The sequence below is a fragment of the Mytilus galloprovincialis genome, chromosome 4 (assembly GCF_965363235.1).
Source record: "Mytilus galloprovincialis chromosome 4, xbMytGall1.hap1.1, whole genome shotgun sequence".
In the NCBI taxonomy this organism is placed as follows: Eukaryota; Metazoa; Mollusca; class Bivalvia; order Mytilida; family Mytilidae; genus Mytilus; species Mytilus galloprovincialis.
The window spans coordinates 1441002-1457062 of record NC_134841.1 but is presented as its reverse complement, the minus strand read 5'-3'; the positions used below and the strand labels follow the sequence as shown (position 1 = coordinate 1457062).

Below are 16061 nucleotides of genomic sequence, written 5' to 3'. Positions count from 1 at the left end.
AGACCTCATTCTTATGGACTCACAAGCTAATATAATTGTTATAATAAACATAGAGAGCGTGCCTCATTCTTATGGACTCACAAGCTAATGTAATTGTTATAATAAACATAGAGAGCGTGCCTCATTCTTATGGACTCACAAGCTAATGTAATTGTTATAATAAACATAGAGAGAGACGTCTGCCTCATTCTTATGGACTCACAAGCTAATATAATTGTTATAATAAACATAGAGAGCGTGCCTCATTCTTATGGACTCACAAGCTAATATAATTGTTATAATAAACATAGAGAGCGTGCCTCATTCTTATGGACTCACAAGCTAATATAATTGTTATAATAAACATAGAGAGCGTGCCTCATTCTTATGGACTCACAAGCTAATATAATTGTTATAATAAACATAGAGAGCGTGCCTCATTCTTATGGACTCACAAGCTAATGTAATTGTTATAATAAACATAGAGAGAGGCCTCATTCTTATGGACTCACAAGCTAATGTAATTGTTATAATAAACATAGAGAGAGGCCTCATTCTTATGGACTCACAAGCTAATATAATTGTTATAATAAACATAGAGAGAGGCCTCATTCTTATGGACTCACAAGCTAATATAATTGTTATAATAAACATAGAGAGCGTGCCTCATTCTTATGGACTCACAAGCTAATATAATTGTTATAATAAACATAGAGAGCGTGCCTCATTCTTATGGACTCACAAGCTAATGTAATTGTTATAATAAACATAGAGAGAGGCCTCATTCTTATGGACTCACAAGCTAATATAATTGTTATAATAAACATAGAGAGAGGCCTCATTCTTATGGACTCACAAGCTAATATAATTGTTATAATAAACATAGAGAGCGTGCCTCATTCTTATGGACTCACAAGCTAATATAATTGTTATAATAAACATAGAGAGAGGCCTCATTCTTATGGACTCACAAGCTAATGTAATTGTTATAATAAACATAGAGAGCGTGCCTCATTCTTATGGACTCACAAGCTAATGTAATTGTTATAATAAACATAGAGAGAGGCCTCATTCTTATGGACTCACAAGCTAATGTAATTGTTATAATAAACATAGAGAGAGGCCTCATTCTTATGGACTCACAAGCTAATATAATTGTTATAATAAACATAGAGAGAGGCCTCATTCTTATGGACTCACAAGCTAATGTAATTGTTATAATAAACATAGAGAGAGGCCTCATTCTTATGGACTCACAAGCTAATATAATTGTTATAATAAACATAGAGAGAGGCCTCATTCTTATGGACTCACAAGCTAATATAATTGTTATAATAAACATAGAGAGAGACCTCATTCTTATGGACTCACAAGCTAATATAATTGTTATAATAAACATAGAGAGCGTGCCTCATTCTTATGGACTCACAAGCTAATATAATTGTTATAATAAACATAGAGAGCGTGCCTCATTCTTATGGACTCACAAGCTAATGTAATTGTTATAATAAACATAGAGAGAGGCCTCATTCTTATGGACTCACAAGCTAATGTAATTGTTATAATAAACATAGAGAGAGGCCTCATTCTTATGGACTCACAAGCTAATATAATTGTTATAATAAACATAGAGAGAGGCCTCATTCTTATGGACTCACAAGCTAATGTAATTGTTATAATAAACATAGAGAGAGGCCTCATTCTTATGGACTCACAAGCTAATATAATTGTTATAATAAACATAGAGAGAGGCCTCATTCTTATGGACTCACAAGCTAATATAATTGTTATAATAAACATAGAGAGAGGCCTCATTCTTATGGACTCACAAGCTAATGTAATTGTTATAATAAACATAGAGAGAGGCCTCATTCTTATGGACTCACAAGCTAATATAATTGTTATAATAAACATAGAGAGAGGCCTCATTCTTATGGACTCACAAGCTAATGTAATTGTTATAATAAACATAGAGAGCGTGCCTCATTCTTATGGACTCACAAGCTAATGTAATTGTTATAATAAACATAGAGAGAGACCTCATTCTTATGGACTCACATGCTAATGTAATTGTTATAATAAACATAGAGAGAGGCCTCATTCTTATGGACTCACAAGCTAATGTAATTGTTATAATAAACATAGAGAGAGACCTCATTCTAATGGACTCACAAGCTAATGTAATTGTGACTCACAAGCTAATGTAATTGTTATAATAAACATAGAGAGAGACCTCATTCTAATGGACTCACAAGCTAATGTAATTGTTATAATAAACATAGAGAGAGGCCTCATTCTTATGGACTCACAAGCTAATGTAATTGTTATAATAAACATAGAGAGAGACCTCATTCTAATGGACTCACAAGCTAATGTAATTGTTATAATAAACATAGAGAGAGGCCTCATTCTTATGGACTCACAAGCTAATGTAATTGTTATAATAAACATAGAGAGAGACCTCATTCTAATGGACTCACAAGCTAATGTAATTGTTATAATAAACATAGAGAGAGGCCTCATTCTTATGGACTCACAAGCTAATATAATTGTTATAATAAACATAGAGAGAGAATCTGCCTCATTCTTATGGACTCACAAGCTAATATAATTGTTATAATAAACATAGAGAGTCTGCCTCATTCTTATGGACTCACAAGCTAATGTAATTGTTGTAATAAACATAGAGAGCGTGCCTCATTCTTATGGACTCACAAGCTAATGTAATTGTTGTAATAAACATAGAGAGAGACCTCATTCTTATGGACTCTCAAGCTAATGTAATTGTTATAATAAACATAGAGAGAGACCTCATTCTAATGGACTCACATGCTAATGTAATTGTTATAATAAACATAGAGAGAGGCCTCATTCTTATGGACTCACAAGCTAATGTAATTGTTATAATAAACATAGAGAGAGACCTCATTCTAATGGACTCACAAGCTAATGTAATTGTTATAATAAACATAGAGAGAGGCCTCATTCTTATGGACTCACAAGCTAATATAATTGTTATAATAAACATAGAGAGAGAATCTGCCTCATTCTTATGGACTCACAAGCTAATATAATTGTTATAATAAACATAGAGAGTCTGCCTCATTCTTATGGACTCACAAGCTAATGTAATTGTTGTAATAAACATAGAGAGCGTGCCTCATTCTTATGGACTCACAAGCTAATGTAATTGTTGTAATAAACATAGAGAGAGACCTCATTCTTATGGACTCACAAGCTAATGGACTCACAAGCTAATGGACTCACAAGCTAATGTAATTGTTGTAATAAACATAGAGAGAGACCTCATTCTTATGGACTCACAAGCTAATGTAATTGTTATAATAAACATAGAGAGCGTGCCTCATTCTTATGGACTCACAAGCTAATGTAATTGTTATAATAAACATAGAGAGCGTGCCTCATTCTTATGGACTCACAAGCTAATATAATTGTTATAATAAACATAGAGAGCGTGCCTCATTCTTATGGACTCACAAGCTAATATAATTGTTATAATAAACATAGAGAGCGTGCCTCATTCTTATGGACTCACAAGCTAATGTAATTGTTATAATAAACATAGAGAGAGGCCTCATTCTTATGGACTCACAAGCTAATATAATTGTTATAATAAACATAGAGAGAGAATCTGCCTCATTCTTATGGACTCACAAGCTAATATAATTGTTATAATAAACATAGAGAGTCTGCCTCATTCTTATGGACTCACAAGCTAATGTAATTGTTGTAATAAACATAGAGAGCGTGCCTCATTCTTATGGACTCACAAGCTAATGTAATTGTTGTAATAAACATAGAGAGAGACCTCATTCTTATGGACTCACAAGCTAATGGACTCACAAGCTAATGGACTCACAAGCTAATGTAATTGTTGTAATAAACATAGAGAGAGACCTCATTCTTATGGACTCACAAGCTAATGTAATTGTTATAATAAACATAGAGAGCGTGCCTCATTCTTATGGACTCACAAGCTAATGTAATTGTTATAATAAACATAGAGAGCGTGCCTCATTCTTATGGACTCACAAGCTAATATAATTGTTATAATAAACATAGAGAGCGTGCCTCATTCTTATGGACTCACAAGCTAATATAATTGTTATAATAAACATAGAGAGCGTGCCTCATTCTTATGGACTCACAAGCTAATATAATTGTTATAATAAACATAGAGAGAGAATCAGTTTTAATGACAAATATTTTTTTATGTTTCAGTCCATTTTAGATTTGATGAATGCTTTGGATCACAGAAAGTATGAAGCAATACAGTTAACATTTAAACAGGTAAAGATGTTATTTATTTCTCCCACCAACAATGGCATTTTCTTCACTATCAAATTTTTATGAAATTTGAGTCCATGTTGTTTTTTGCCAGGAGTTGAAATGTTCATGAGGTGCAACTTGCTTAAACACAAATTATATTTAAGACGTTCTCATTGGTGTAGCAGTATGATGTATGGTAACAAGGTTAAACCCAACTCATAGTGTGGACTCAATTTATTAATATCCAATGTATTTTTATCAGTCTCCTCTGAGGAGAATTGTTTATAATTGTGTAAATTAAAAAAAATACTTAATTTTGTAGTAATATGAGTAGAACTAAATAATCTAGATTTAATAAAAATTCTTATAATAATGGTATGCTGTAAAAAGATATTTTTGAAAAATGACGCTTTCAGCGGCATGTTTCTATACTAGTGAACTGAACTTCCATTACATTTCTCTGCCTACCGCGCTTGGTTCGTATTTACTTTCCATTACATTTCTCCGTCTATTGCTCTTGGTTTTGTATCTACTATTTTACATTTAAACTGGAATTTGCTTTTATTATGATTTTTGTGTAGTAATCAACCGGGAACCAGTTTACATACCTCCGGTCCTTCTTATTACCAAAAAGATCGAAGTGTACCAACCAATGTTGTTAAGATACTCATAAATCTATTTTTATAACTTTATTGATTATGTGAAGTAAAACTAAAACATTGTTAAAACATTAAAAATCTATAATTAATCGGGGAAAACTTGATAGTCTTTTCTTTTTACAAACCACTGCCTTTTTTATAAGAAAATATAATGTGTCCGTGTTGGTCCACTTTCTATTGGTTATAAGACAGATCGAAGTACCGGAAATCCGACTCAATCTTTGTTTACAAAGTTACAACAGTAGAGTCTGGAACAGACTGTATCTGTATGACATGTGCATAAATTGTCGATATCGATGCTGGCTTTAATACAACGATTTTATTGGCGGGGTGGGATCGTTCGCCCTGATCGGCGCGATCACTGTCTTACGGAATTCTAGTCAAATCGGCACCTGGTCAATTCGGCACCCGGTATACTCAATTATCGGCATCTAGTCAAATTGGCACCTGGTTAAATCGGCACTTGATATAGTCAATTCGGCACCCATGTTAGATTTGTTTAATATATATTCTAACAGTACTTTAAACAAAAACAGTAAAAATAAGGAATGGGTTGTCCAGAAATTTTACAGTATTTTACCCTAGAAAAGGTAGATAAGGAAGGGGTTGGCCAGAAATATTAACCTAATTTTATCATGTTTATTCACATTTTTAAAGGTTGAATTATTTATATTTATTATTGGATACCTAATTGGCTTTAAATAGGTACCGATTTGACTAGATGTCGATTTAACCAGGTGCCCATTTGACAGACTTGTACCATATTATTAAGGCCCTAAAGTAAGTTTGAATATTGTACGGTGTTTTACTTGGCGGAATGTCAATACACTCACAGTAAGAGTTATTCTTTACTTGCTTTTCCACAACAATTGTTTCGTGGTATTCTTTGAAATTCTCGGCAGTTATGGTTCTCTTCGGACATGTCTTTAAGAGGAATTCATCTGGTGCAATAGCGTGAATCAGTCCCTCAACTTCTTTGTACATAAATACTAACTTTGGCTTGAACGTTTTGTTTGTCCTTGTCTGGAGATCTTGTTGTAGTTCCAGTTTGGCAAGCATTTTGGAGACTTATCCTTCCTCTTTTGACTTGTAATCTCTGGTGATAAATATTGCCGCTTGACATGTTTATTTTTGTTACCGGGTAGGGGTCGCATACGATGGCTCCATATTAAATTATAAGATCAATTCCTAAAGGTCTAGTTCATTATCCAATTTGACACAAATTTCAATAACTGGAATGCCACCCAAGTTGAATATATGGTGACCCACTATAACAGCATAATTACTTGGGATTGTGTTTAATACCATGATGGTTCAATGGCATAAACTTAAAAGGAGACAAAATTTAACATGAAAGATTGTGGATTAGTGTAAAATTAAAAAAGACTAGCTTTCTATAATATATGGTTAAAGAATGAATATCAAATTATATGGGTCATGGGCAGAGTTGTTATACAATATCAATATGGCAGAGAAGTGGTTTCAAGTTTCATATAAAGGGACCTGACCAAGGGTCCGGAAACGGTCATATATGCCAGTCATGACTGATTTGGAAACTCAGAAGACCGAAATAATTTATTGGGATTTTGGTCTTTTTTTTTTTTTTACAGAAATAATTTCGGTCATTTCATTACGATCAGGATTTTTCGGTCGCCATTTTGAACTTATTTTCGTTTTCAGGTCATCAAGAAAAATAGATTTGTTTGAGACAAAATAAACTGTTTGCTGATTTGAGTTGTGTTTTAATAAATATTTATCATTAGTTGGTTGTTTATTCTATAATATAAGTGAAAACAATGAACAGGACTCTGTCGAGTCACAGCGTGGGGTAAGTCTGGGTTGAAGCCACTAGGTTTGTTTACATAGTAATTATCACCACTTGAGGATAGTAATCAATGTCCAGGAAGTTTGAATTCGGCTTGGGTGTCGTTATTGTCTTGATTAAAGCCATAAAGGCGATGTACACAAATCTCACCTGGAAACACCTGTTCAGAAATAAAAACAATATGGCGATTTCCTGTGCATCAAATTTAACGTTTTAACCATTCTGACCTAGATTTTGTCATTTTTTTATTCATAAAAGAAGACAAATGACACTGTTGACTAGAGAATCTTTCTATATTTATCCCAATAAAACATTTATAATCCATTATAGTCGATCAGCTGATTTGGACACTGTTGGTTAAATATAGATTTATGTTTACTGAGTTTGCGCATGAAAACTGGGGATCAACAATGATCAACATGGGTTAATTGATAATTATCTTATTTGAGAGATTGATTTTACTGTTAACTTTTCGGTCGGCAATGGTAGTTAAAGATATTAAAAGATTTGCAAAAGTGGTAAAGCATATAGTTTATAGAAATGAAGAATTAAAAAAAAGTTTTAAATAAGAATTAAAAATAAATAACGTAATTTACATTTGAAGCCATACAGCCTATTTATTAAAAGAAATATCTCGGCGAATGAACAATCTAGATTTTTTTTTTTTGCACTTCCGATTTTTTGAAACCATTCTACTCACAGAATGTAATGGGCGTTATCCTTTCTTTTGTTTTCTCTGCTAAACTTCCGATTTTTACCCGGTCGAAGCCATACATCTTCACTGTGAAGGCCAACAGAATTCATGGGCGTTTTTCTTCAATTGTTTAATATTTTTTTTTGCTGGTATAAAACCTTTGAATATTAAATATGAACTCATAACCAAATCCAACAATGAATAAGCGTAAAAGAGACTCGTCAGATGAAAACCAGAAACCTGCCAAAAATGCAAGATCTTTCAATGCCAAATGGTTGCAGTTGTTCGCATGGCTTACCTTTGACAGTATACGTAATGCTATGTTCTGCACCATATGCCAGAAACACAAAAAGAAAAACAATTTTGTATATCCCGGGGCCTCCAACTTCAGAAAGTCCAGTTTAGTAGACCATGCAAGTTCCAATGATCATGTTCAAGCCTTAAAGTCTGATGAAGCAGCCAAAGACAACAAACTTAAGACGATGGTAGAGAAGGTTTACGAGAAAACAGATGATGCCATGACAACACTGTTTAGAAATGCTTACTACATTGCCAAAGAAAACTTACCCATCGACAAGTACCAGTCCCTGAATGAGCTGTCAAAGATGAATGGGGCACCTATAACATCGACAATGTACCAAGAAGATACGGCTTGCTCTGAATTCATCAAAATTATTTCATCCCAGATTGAGCAGACGGTTTTGCAAGATGTAAAAGACAGTCCAGCGTTCTCCATAATGATAGACGAGTCCACTGACCTATCTACACAGAAACACTTGATATTGTATCTGAGCTATTTGAAAGATGCCAAACTTACCATCACCTACTCAAAACTGATAAACCTGACTGCCTGCGACAGTGTTGCCATAACCAGCCAACTTATAGCCTACCTACAAGCAAATGATGTTGACCTTTCTAAGATGTAAGGCATGGGATCCGATGGTGCAGCTGTCATGATCGGTAAACACACAGGTGTATCCCAGCTCCTAAAAGAGAACAGCCCATATCTGATAGAGATGCATTGTGTTGCTCATCGACTGGCCCTAGCATGTGTAGACCTATCCAAAGAGATCCCAGAAATAAAGTTTGTTGAGAGCATCATCAAAACAGTATACACCTATTTTAAGAGGTCACCTTCCAACCTATCTGAGCTCCGTACCTGGCAAACCATTCTAGATGATCCACAGCTGAATCCATTAGATGTACACAAAGTCAGATGGTTGTCCATGGGCCATGCATTAGACAACTTGAGAAGATCCCTAGTTTCCATCGTCCATATGGTATCAGACCAAGGTGACAGTGATATTGTTGCCAGTTCCATGGTCCATCACATGACATCATACAAGTTCCTCTTCCTGCTCCACTTCCTGAGTGACATCTTCAGCAAGATTAACATCCTTAGTAAGGCACTACAACAGAGAGAGCTATCCTACAGCACTGTCCGACTGCAAGTTGACGGGTTCCTGACTGCCTTATCAGCCGAGTACCTCACTGATGAACCATCTTTTGGGCCACTTCTGTCCCAGTTCATCCTAACAACAAGTGAACAAGACAACTTCAAAGGTATCGACTTCAGCCGCTCACCAAGAGATGCCACCCTTCCTGACAAAGTTGTCCATCTGGTATCAACTCTGACTGACAACATAAAAGACAGATTTCCAGACTCTAAGATATTTGAGGCCTTTACTATATTTGAACCAGCCTCATTTCCAGTCAACATTTCAGACTTACCCAACTACGGAACCAGTCAACTGTCCACACTGACTAGTCATTACACCAGTTTCGACGAAGACTCCACCTTACAAGAATGGAGTACTATCAAGTATATTATTTTCAACAACTTTAGACATCTGAGCCCTGCTGAGCTACTAACAGAAGTGACTCCAATGAAAGAACAATTCGTGAACATTGTGAACTTAATTGAGATCGCCAGTGTCCTACCAGTTTCAAGTGTAGAGTGTGAGCGTGGGTTTTCTAGGCAAAACCTCATAAAGACAAAGCTCCGATGTAAGACCAGCACCGACACTTTAGATCAGCTGATGCGCATAGGATTAGTGGGTGTTCCTGTAAAAGACTTCGACCCAAAACCAGCACTCCGTCAGTGGCAGTCTAACCGTCAAAGACAAGTATACCAAAGTAATAAACAGAATGCCTTCTCATAGCTTATGAACATTAGATAGACTAATATTAACTCTGTGTACATGTATTTATGTGTTACCGTTGATAGACTGCTAATATCGTGTATTGATTATTTATAGACTGTCATTCGTAGAGTATTACAATGTAATTGGTTTCATTGAATTGTTGTTATTGTTTACAAACTATCATTCAGATAAATTATTTATTTATTTAAAATCATGAATTTTGTTATTAAATTCAATTGTTATCACTATACCAGACTTGAGTTATTTATTCACAGAAAAGTTTCCCCTTTTTGATCCTCATATCGTAAACCAGGTGAATACACATTTATCTTGTTGTGTATTAAGTAATCAATTACACTCATCCAAACAGCAACAATTTGAACAACGTAAACGATATATGTACATACAAAAAGAAACATAACACAGTTTATTAATTGGTTTATATAACTTTATTTCAAAATGATGAAACATGCCGTACGTAATTATTCCTCTTGTAATTTATGCAAATTTATAGGGTTATGCATATGACCTCAGAGATGCAATACACAACAACAAACGTCTCCTCGTGTAGTTTGTACCTCAAATACATCACTGTTACTGATAGTTCAAGGTACAGTTACACTTGTTTGAACTAATATTTCACAGAAAAGGTCTTTACTTGTCCTTTTGCAAGACTTGTCACCCTCAGAAACATGCATTTTTGTGCATCATGATAATATTACATCACAAAAAAAAAATGACCGAAATGACATGGAAAAATTTCCGGATCCTTGGACCTGACTGACATGAAATAAAAAAATCAAAGGAGTATCCCTATTTGTCTAATCTTCAATGTGAAATAAAACAAGTATAACAATATTGTGTAAATGTACAGAAATAGAATTTGCTTCAAGTAACAGAAATAACTACATTTGTGTATGTCACTAGTAACTTATTTAATGAGTATGTGGGTAATTAGTCCTATAAAATATGACCTCCAGAGCATTATTTACTATTTCTATTTACTGTTCTGATAAATTTTTTTTTACTATCAATGTGTCACACTTCGCATTCAAAAATTAAAAAAAAATGAAAATATCAGTATAAAAACGTTAAAAATTGAATAAGAATGTGAAGTCATATGTTTATAGGACTAGTGGGGTATAAGAGCTTATTACAACAGGCTCTCATAATCATTTGGTTTGAAAGGATACTAGTAGTCTGTACTCTTGAATTTAGAAAAATGTAATTGCAAGAAAAAAAAATACACATTAATTAGAATACTTTAGATAATTCAGGTAGTCTTTATTTAGTACGTACAAAAGAACAGCAAGTAGTCATTGGATATTGTAGATCATATAAATAGTCTTGACCTATTTATTATTACAAAAGAACAGCTAGTAATTATTGGATATTGTATATCATTCCAGTATTCTTGACCTATTTATCTGTACAAAAAAAACCCAGACAGTAGTCATTGGATACTGTAAATCATTCAGGTAGTCTTGACCTATTTATTTGTACAAAAAAAAACATGCCAGTAGTCATTGGATACTGTAGATCATTTAGGTAGTCTTGACTCTTGACCTATTCATTTGTATTAAAAAATAACCAGTCAGTTGTCATCTTCACTTCACACACTCATATACGAATATCAATTATATGCTTACGAGACATGTTGCAATATTCAACTTATTACGGTATGTGAAAATCAAGACTTGCATAAAAAATATCCCAATATTAGAGGCAGTGGCGTCATTTTTCCTCAGAGCTTTCAGCTCTTTGATTTAAACTTGTTCAGCAAAGTTGTGAATTTTCATTTGTTTCCATTGTTTATAGCTATTAGAAGATGTGGTATGAGTGCCAATGAGACAACTCTCTATCCAATTCACAATTTATAAAAGTAAACCATTATAGTTCAAAGTACGGTCTTCAACACGGAGCCTTGGCTCTCATTGAAAAGCAAGCTATAAAGGGACCCAAAAATAACTAGTGTTAAACCATTCAAAAGGGAAAACCAATGGTCTAATCTATATAAAAAACAAGGAACAATTATGAACCACATCAACAAAGGGGTTTAAACATTTTAACGGTACCAAACCTTCACCCTTATATGAAACAATAGTGTAATATCACAACATAGAAAGACACACTATAAAATATCAATTAAAATGGCCTTACTCAATCAAAAGACATATTAACACAAATGACATACACTGAACAAATGAATTTGATGTATGACACAATGTAAACACAAAATCAATAAAATAAGGGATGAATAATTAAAGTATTATACCGCTGCGAAATATTAAACAATTTCAGAAAACAACAAAACCTGGTTTATATTATTAGCAGTTTGATTCCGCATCTTTTTAAAACATTGTTTCAATATAGGTGAAACAATAGCCACAAAATGATGTCATTAATTGTTAAAGTATTTTAATTGAAAAAGAATTTATATTGTAGGTGTCTAAGTATTTTAGTGAAATCTTTAAGAAGTTAGCGCCCCAGGGTCATGCTGTATTGGTGATGAAGAAAGGGGATATGGATCAAAATGTAAGAAAAAGAAGTATATAATTAAAATGCAGATCAGTTTTTAGATCCCCTTTTTTTAGTACATATCTGTTGGTTAATGACTTTAAAATAACATTTTAAGTTGGAAAAAAATTGTTTGTCTTTTTATAATTCATTAGATTCCAACATGTGAGCCTCAACATGTCCACTAGCCTTTTATGTTTGACAAATTCAGTTTGACTATGATCTCATAGTTTTTCAAAGTATCCAAGTCATATTTGATAACATAGGCAATATTTTCCTGCAAGTGTTCTTGTTATAACTGCTGAGGCATTTTCTGATTTCACTTTAAAGAATCTTGTATAATGCCATATAATCAATGTATTTTTATCTTGAACTTTAAACCTGATGATAAAGTTATACAATGTAATTTTAGGGAGAAGATTGATATTTAAGTTATACAATGTAATTTTAGGGAGACGATGAAGAAGGATCATCTCAGGAAGTACCTTTAGTTGAACAGTTCACAGGAGTTGGTATCAAAGTATCCTTCACTGGAAACAAGGCAGAAATGAGAGACATGCAGCAATTGTCTGGTGGACAGAAATCTCTCGTTGCTCTTACACTTATATTTGCCATACAGAAATGTGATCCTGCTCCTTTCTATCTGTTTGATGAGATTGACCAAGCTTTAGATTCTATCCATAGGAAAGCTGTTGCTGGTAAGATCAGTGGCAGTAGAATGTTAGGATTTAAGGATTTATTCCGTGGCTTCTTACATAAATCTTTAAGGTTTTATTTATGATTAATAAGCTTTACTAAGACTTCTAATTTTGGTTTGAGATACAATTATTGAGCTATACTTACAGGAGAACTAGCTGTCAAATTCTTGTTCACCAATTTGACTTAATTTCTCATATTTGATTTAAAACTATGTAAAACATTTATCCAAATTATGAAAAGTTTAAAATGAACAAATTACAGGGCATCAGGCTTGATAATATGTAACTTTATTTCCTGTGAATTTTAAGTCTAGATATCTAATTAAATATCGAGTTGACCTATGATGACCGTATAAGGGATGCGATATAAACATAAATATAGATATAGATAGTACTCTCTTGGAACTTGAATTTTCTAGGTCTGTTTAATTTCATATTATTGATTAAATATATATGTTAATCATTGATTTGACCTGTATAATCCAATCTTTCAATCAAACAATTTACCTTTGTTTACATAGTTTTCTTTTTAATAATTTAACACTTACACGATTCATGGGTTATCCATCTCTACATAAGAAATTAAATTGAAGTTCACATGATTTAATGAGGTCAAATTTTTCACTTCCAAGTACATAATTCATCATCAATGTTTCTAAGCTTATTTTGACAACATTGAACCATACTGGCTACTAAAAGTGAATTATTATTTCACTTTTTCACTTTCATTAATGATTGAATAAAATAAATCAAATTTATATTTTTGATATATCTCGTAGCTAGTGCCCCTTTAAACTTCTACTTTTGGTTTGAGATACAATTATTGAGCTATACTTCAACTTTCACTTTTGGTTTTAGATATGATAAATGAGCTATATTTAGACTTAAACTTTTGGTTTTAGATATGATTAATGAGTTATCAGAGGATGCCCAGTTCATCACTACAACCTTCAGACCAGAATTATTAGAGCATGCAGATAAATTCTATGGTGTCAAATTTAGGAACAAAGTATGTATACTTATATGATTTAGAAAACATGAATCTTCCTAGAGGCTTATTTTTTTTTATCTTCCTCATGATGAGAGAACATAGTTTGAAATTTATACATTGAGATAGGAAAATATCCACATTTAGAGTACTCTTTTAATTGTGTTATGATTATTGATTAGTTTGTTTTAGGAATGATTTGTCATTGAATGATGTATAGGGTATAATGTTTTTGACCCTGTCAGTCCATTCCTTGGTTTACTTTTATAAATTGTTATTTGGATGGAGAGTTGTCTCATTGGCACTCACACTACATCTTCCTATATCTACTAAGTCTATCAATTGAACATAGGTGATGTCAGTCTTTCAATTTATGAATCTGGTAAAAGTTTGTTTGCCGTGTGACAATGAGGGGATGTGGATTTGTGAGCATGCTCACAAAAGTTCTATAAAAAATATAAAGATTTGATTCAAATTTTGAACATTAAGTTCACCAAATTTATAGAAAAAAAAGGTTTTAAAATTCATTTGAGAGGTGTAATGTATTAGATTATATGTGAATTAACAGGAATTTTTTATTTTGTAGGTAAGTCATGTTGAATGTGTGAGTCGTGAAGAAGCCGAGGACTTTGTAGAGGATGACACAACACATGGCTGAATAATGATATTAGAACTTAAATTACTGTTGAAGCTTATCACTGCCCAAACATCTGTAACAGATGATTATGTATTGGAGGAAAATTATTCGTTGAAAAATTTGTGCTTCGGTTATTTTACATTTTTATCAAAGATCAGAATGTTTTCAGAATTTTTGAGAAAACTTTTTAACATAGAATTATGAAAACAATTAGTGTGATTTGTGGTTAGCAGAGCAATTGAAAACTGATATGTAAAAATGTGCTGAAAAAATAAATACTGGTCAACACGTTCAATACTGGTCAACACGTTCATATGATTTATATTAGTTGGGATCTTCCATTATATGTAGTCCTAAAATTAAAAAGATAAATTTAGATGAATGAAAGCTCCAGAAACTAATGGAATTACACAATTTAATGTGGAATTATTTACTGCAGTCTTCATTGCTTAATAATTTGAATTGTGTAATTTTTATTAAGATTCATTCAGTTTGATAGTAGTTCTCAGAAAGTCCACATGTGTCATACAGTTCATTATCACACATATGTACATACACAGTCACATATGTACAAACAGTCACAAATGTACGCAAGGTTCAAATTTACCTTCTGTGAAAACATGTTGTAAATGTTTATATCATTGTCCTGTAAATTATTTCATTGTCATCCAGAGTTTTAATGTTGTATTATATTTTCATGTAAAGTTCATTTATTTTTCATCTTTCATTATTAGAATTACATATGTTTAAAGTAAAATTATAACAATAAAAGATAAAACCTGAGAAAGTGTTGCTTATCAGTGTAATACCCTCTAGTTGTTTAGGTGCATCCTCCTGTAGAAGTAATATGTCAATCTGATTAAGTTTTTGTGTTTTGATCTATTATTCAATAGCTTAATTGATTTACATTTGTCATTTTGGAGCCTTTTATAGCTGACTATGCGGTATGACCTTTGCACATTGTTGAAGACCGTAATGTGGCCTTTAGTTGTTAATTTCTGTGTCATTTGGTCTCTTGTGGAATGTTGTCTTATTGGCAATATTAGAAATGTGCTAATAAATATTTCTTGCATATCAATATCAGAAATCTGTCTTTAAATACCTCTGGCACACTAATAGCAAAAAAAAACAACAGAAAAAAAACGCATCGTTTTAAAAACAAAAAATATTTTCCTATCTGATCACGCAGTTTGGACAAGAAACATCATCAACATATTCTTATTATAAAATTCTAAATGCAATACCTTGGATTTATCAATTTAAAACATATGTGTAAAATTACAAAAACAATCCCAATAAAAAAAATATTTGAAAAGTTTAAAGCACAGTTCCTATAAAGACTTATGTCTGTGCAATATCCATATTAGAAATGTGAAACACCCAGTACCCATTACAAGCACATGAAACATACCATTATTAAGAAGCTGAAAAACAGCCCATGTAATGTATAAATGTTGCATACCTGTATTAGAACACAGTCCACATAAAAATATCTAAAACCTTCTGATCACACAGTCCGTATATAAGTTTCCAATAACATACAGGTATAAGAAAACAACAAAACAATACATTTGCCAAAATATCTGAAACAAAACATTATGTTATCACACATTTTGATGACCAGCAGTCT

At 32.8% G+C, this 16061-nt stretch overlaps 2 protein-coding genes across 2 annotated transcripts in view; both read left to right on the top strand.

Moving 5' to 3' along the window:
* Positions 1-15218, top strand: part of LOC143071091 (structural maintenance of chromosomes protein 3-like) — a 77630-nt gene extending 62412 nt beyond the window's left edge. The window contains exons 28-32 of the mRNA XM_076245185.1: positions 4222-4290; positions 12037-12126; positions 12560-12806; positions 13709-13815; positions 14381-15218. Of these exons, the coding sequence (XP_076101300.1) occupies positions 4222-4290; positions 12037-12126; positions 12560-12806; positions 13709-13815; positions 14381-14452 (585 nt within the window). The 3' untranslated portion in view covers positions 14453-15218. The remainder of the gene's footprint in view (positions 1-4221; positions 4291-12036; positions 12127-12559; positions 12807-13708; positions 13816-14380) is intronic.
* Positions 8245-10752, top strand: LOC143071089 (zinc finger protein 862-like). The gene has a single exon (XM_076245184.1). It carries the CDS (start codon positions 8377-8379, stop codon positions 9607-9609), a length of 1233 nt encoding a protein of 410 aa, XP_076101299.1. The 5' UTR covers positions 8245-8376; the 3' UTR covers positions 9610-10752.
* Positions 15219-16061: the final 843 nt, after the last annotated feature.

What these genes read in the sequence shown, in the direction of transcription:
- LOC143071089 (XM_076245184.1), top strand. Translation starts at nt 8,377, where the DNA reads ATGGGATCCGATGGTGCAGCTGTCATGATCGGTAAACACACAGGTGTA.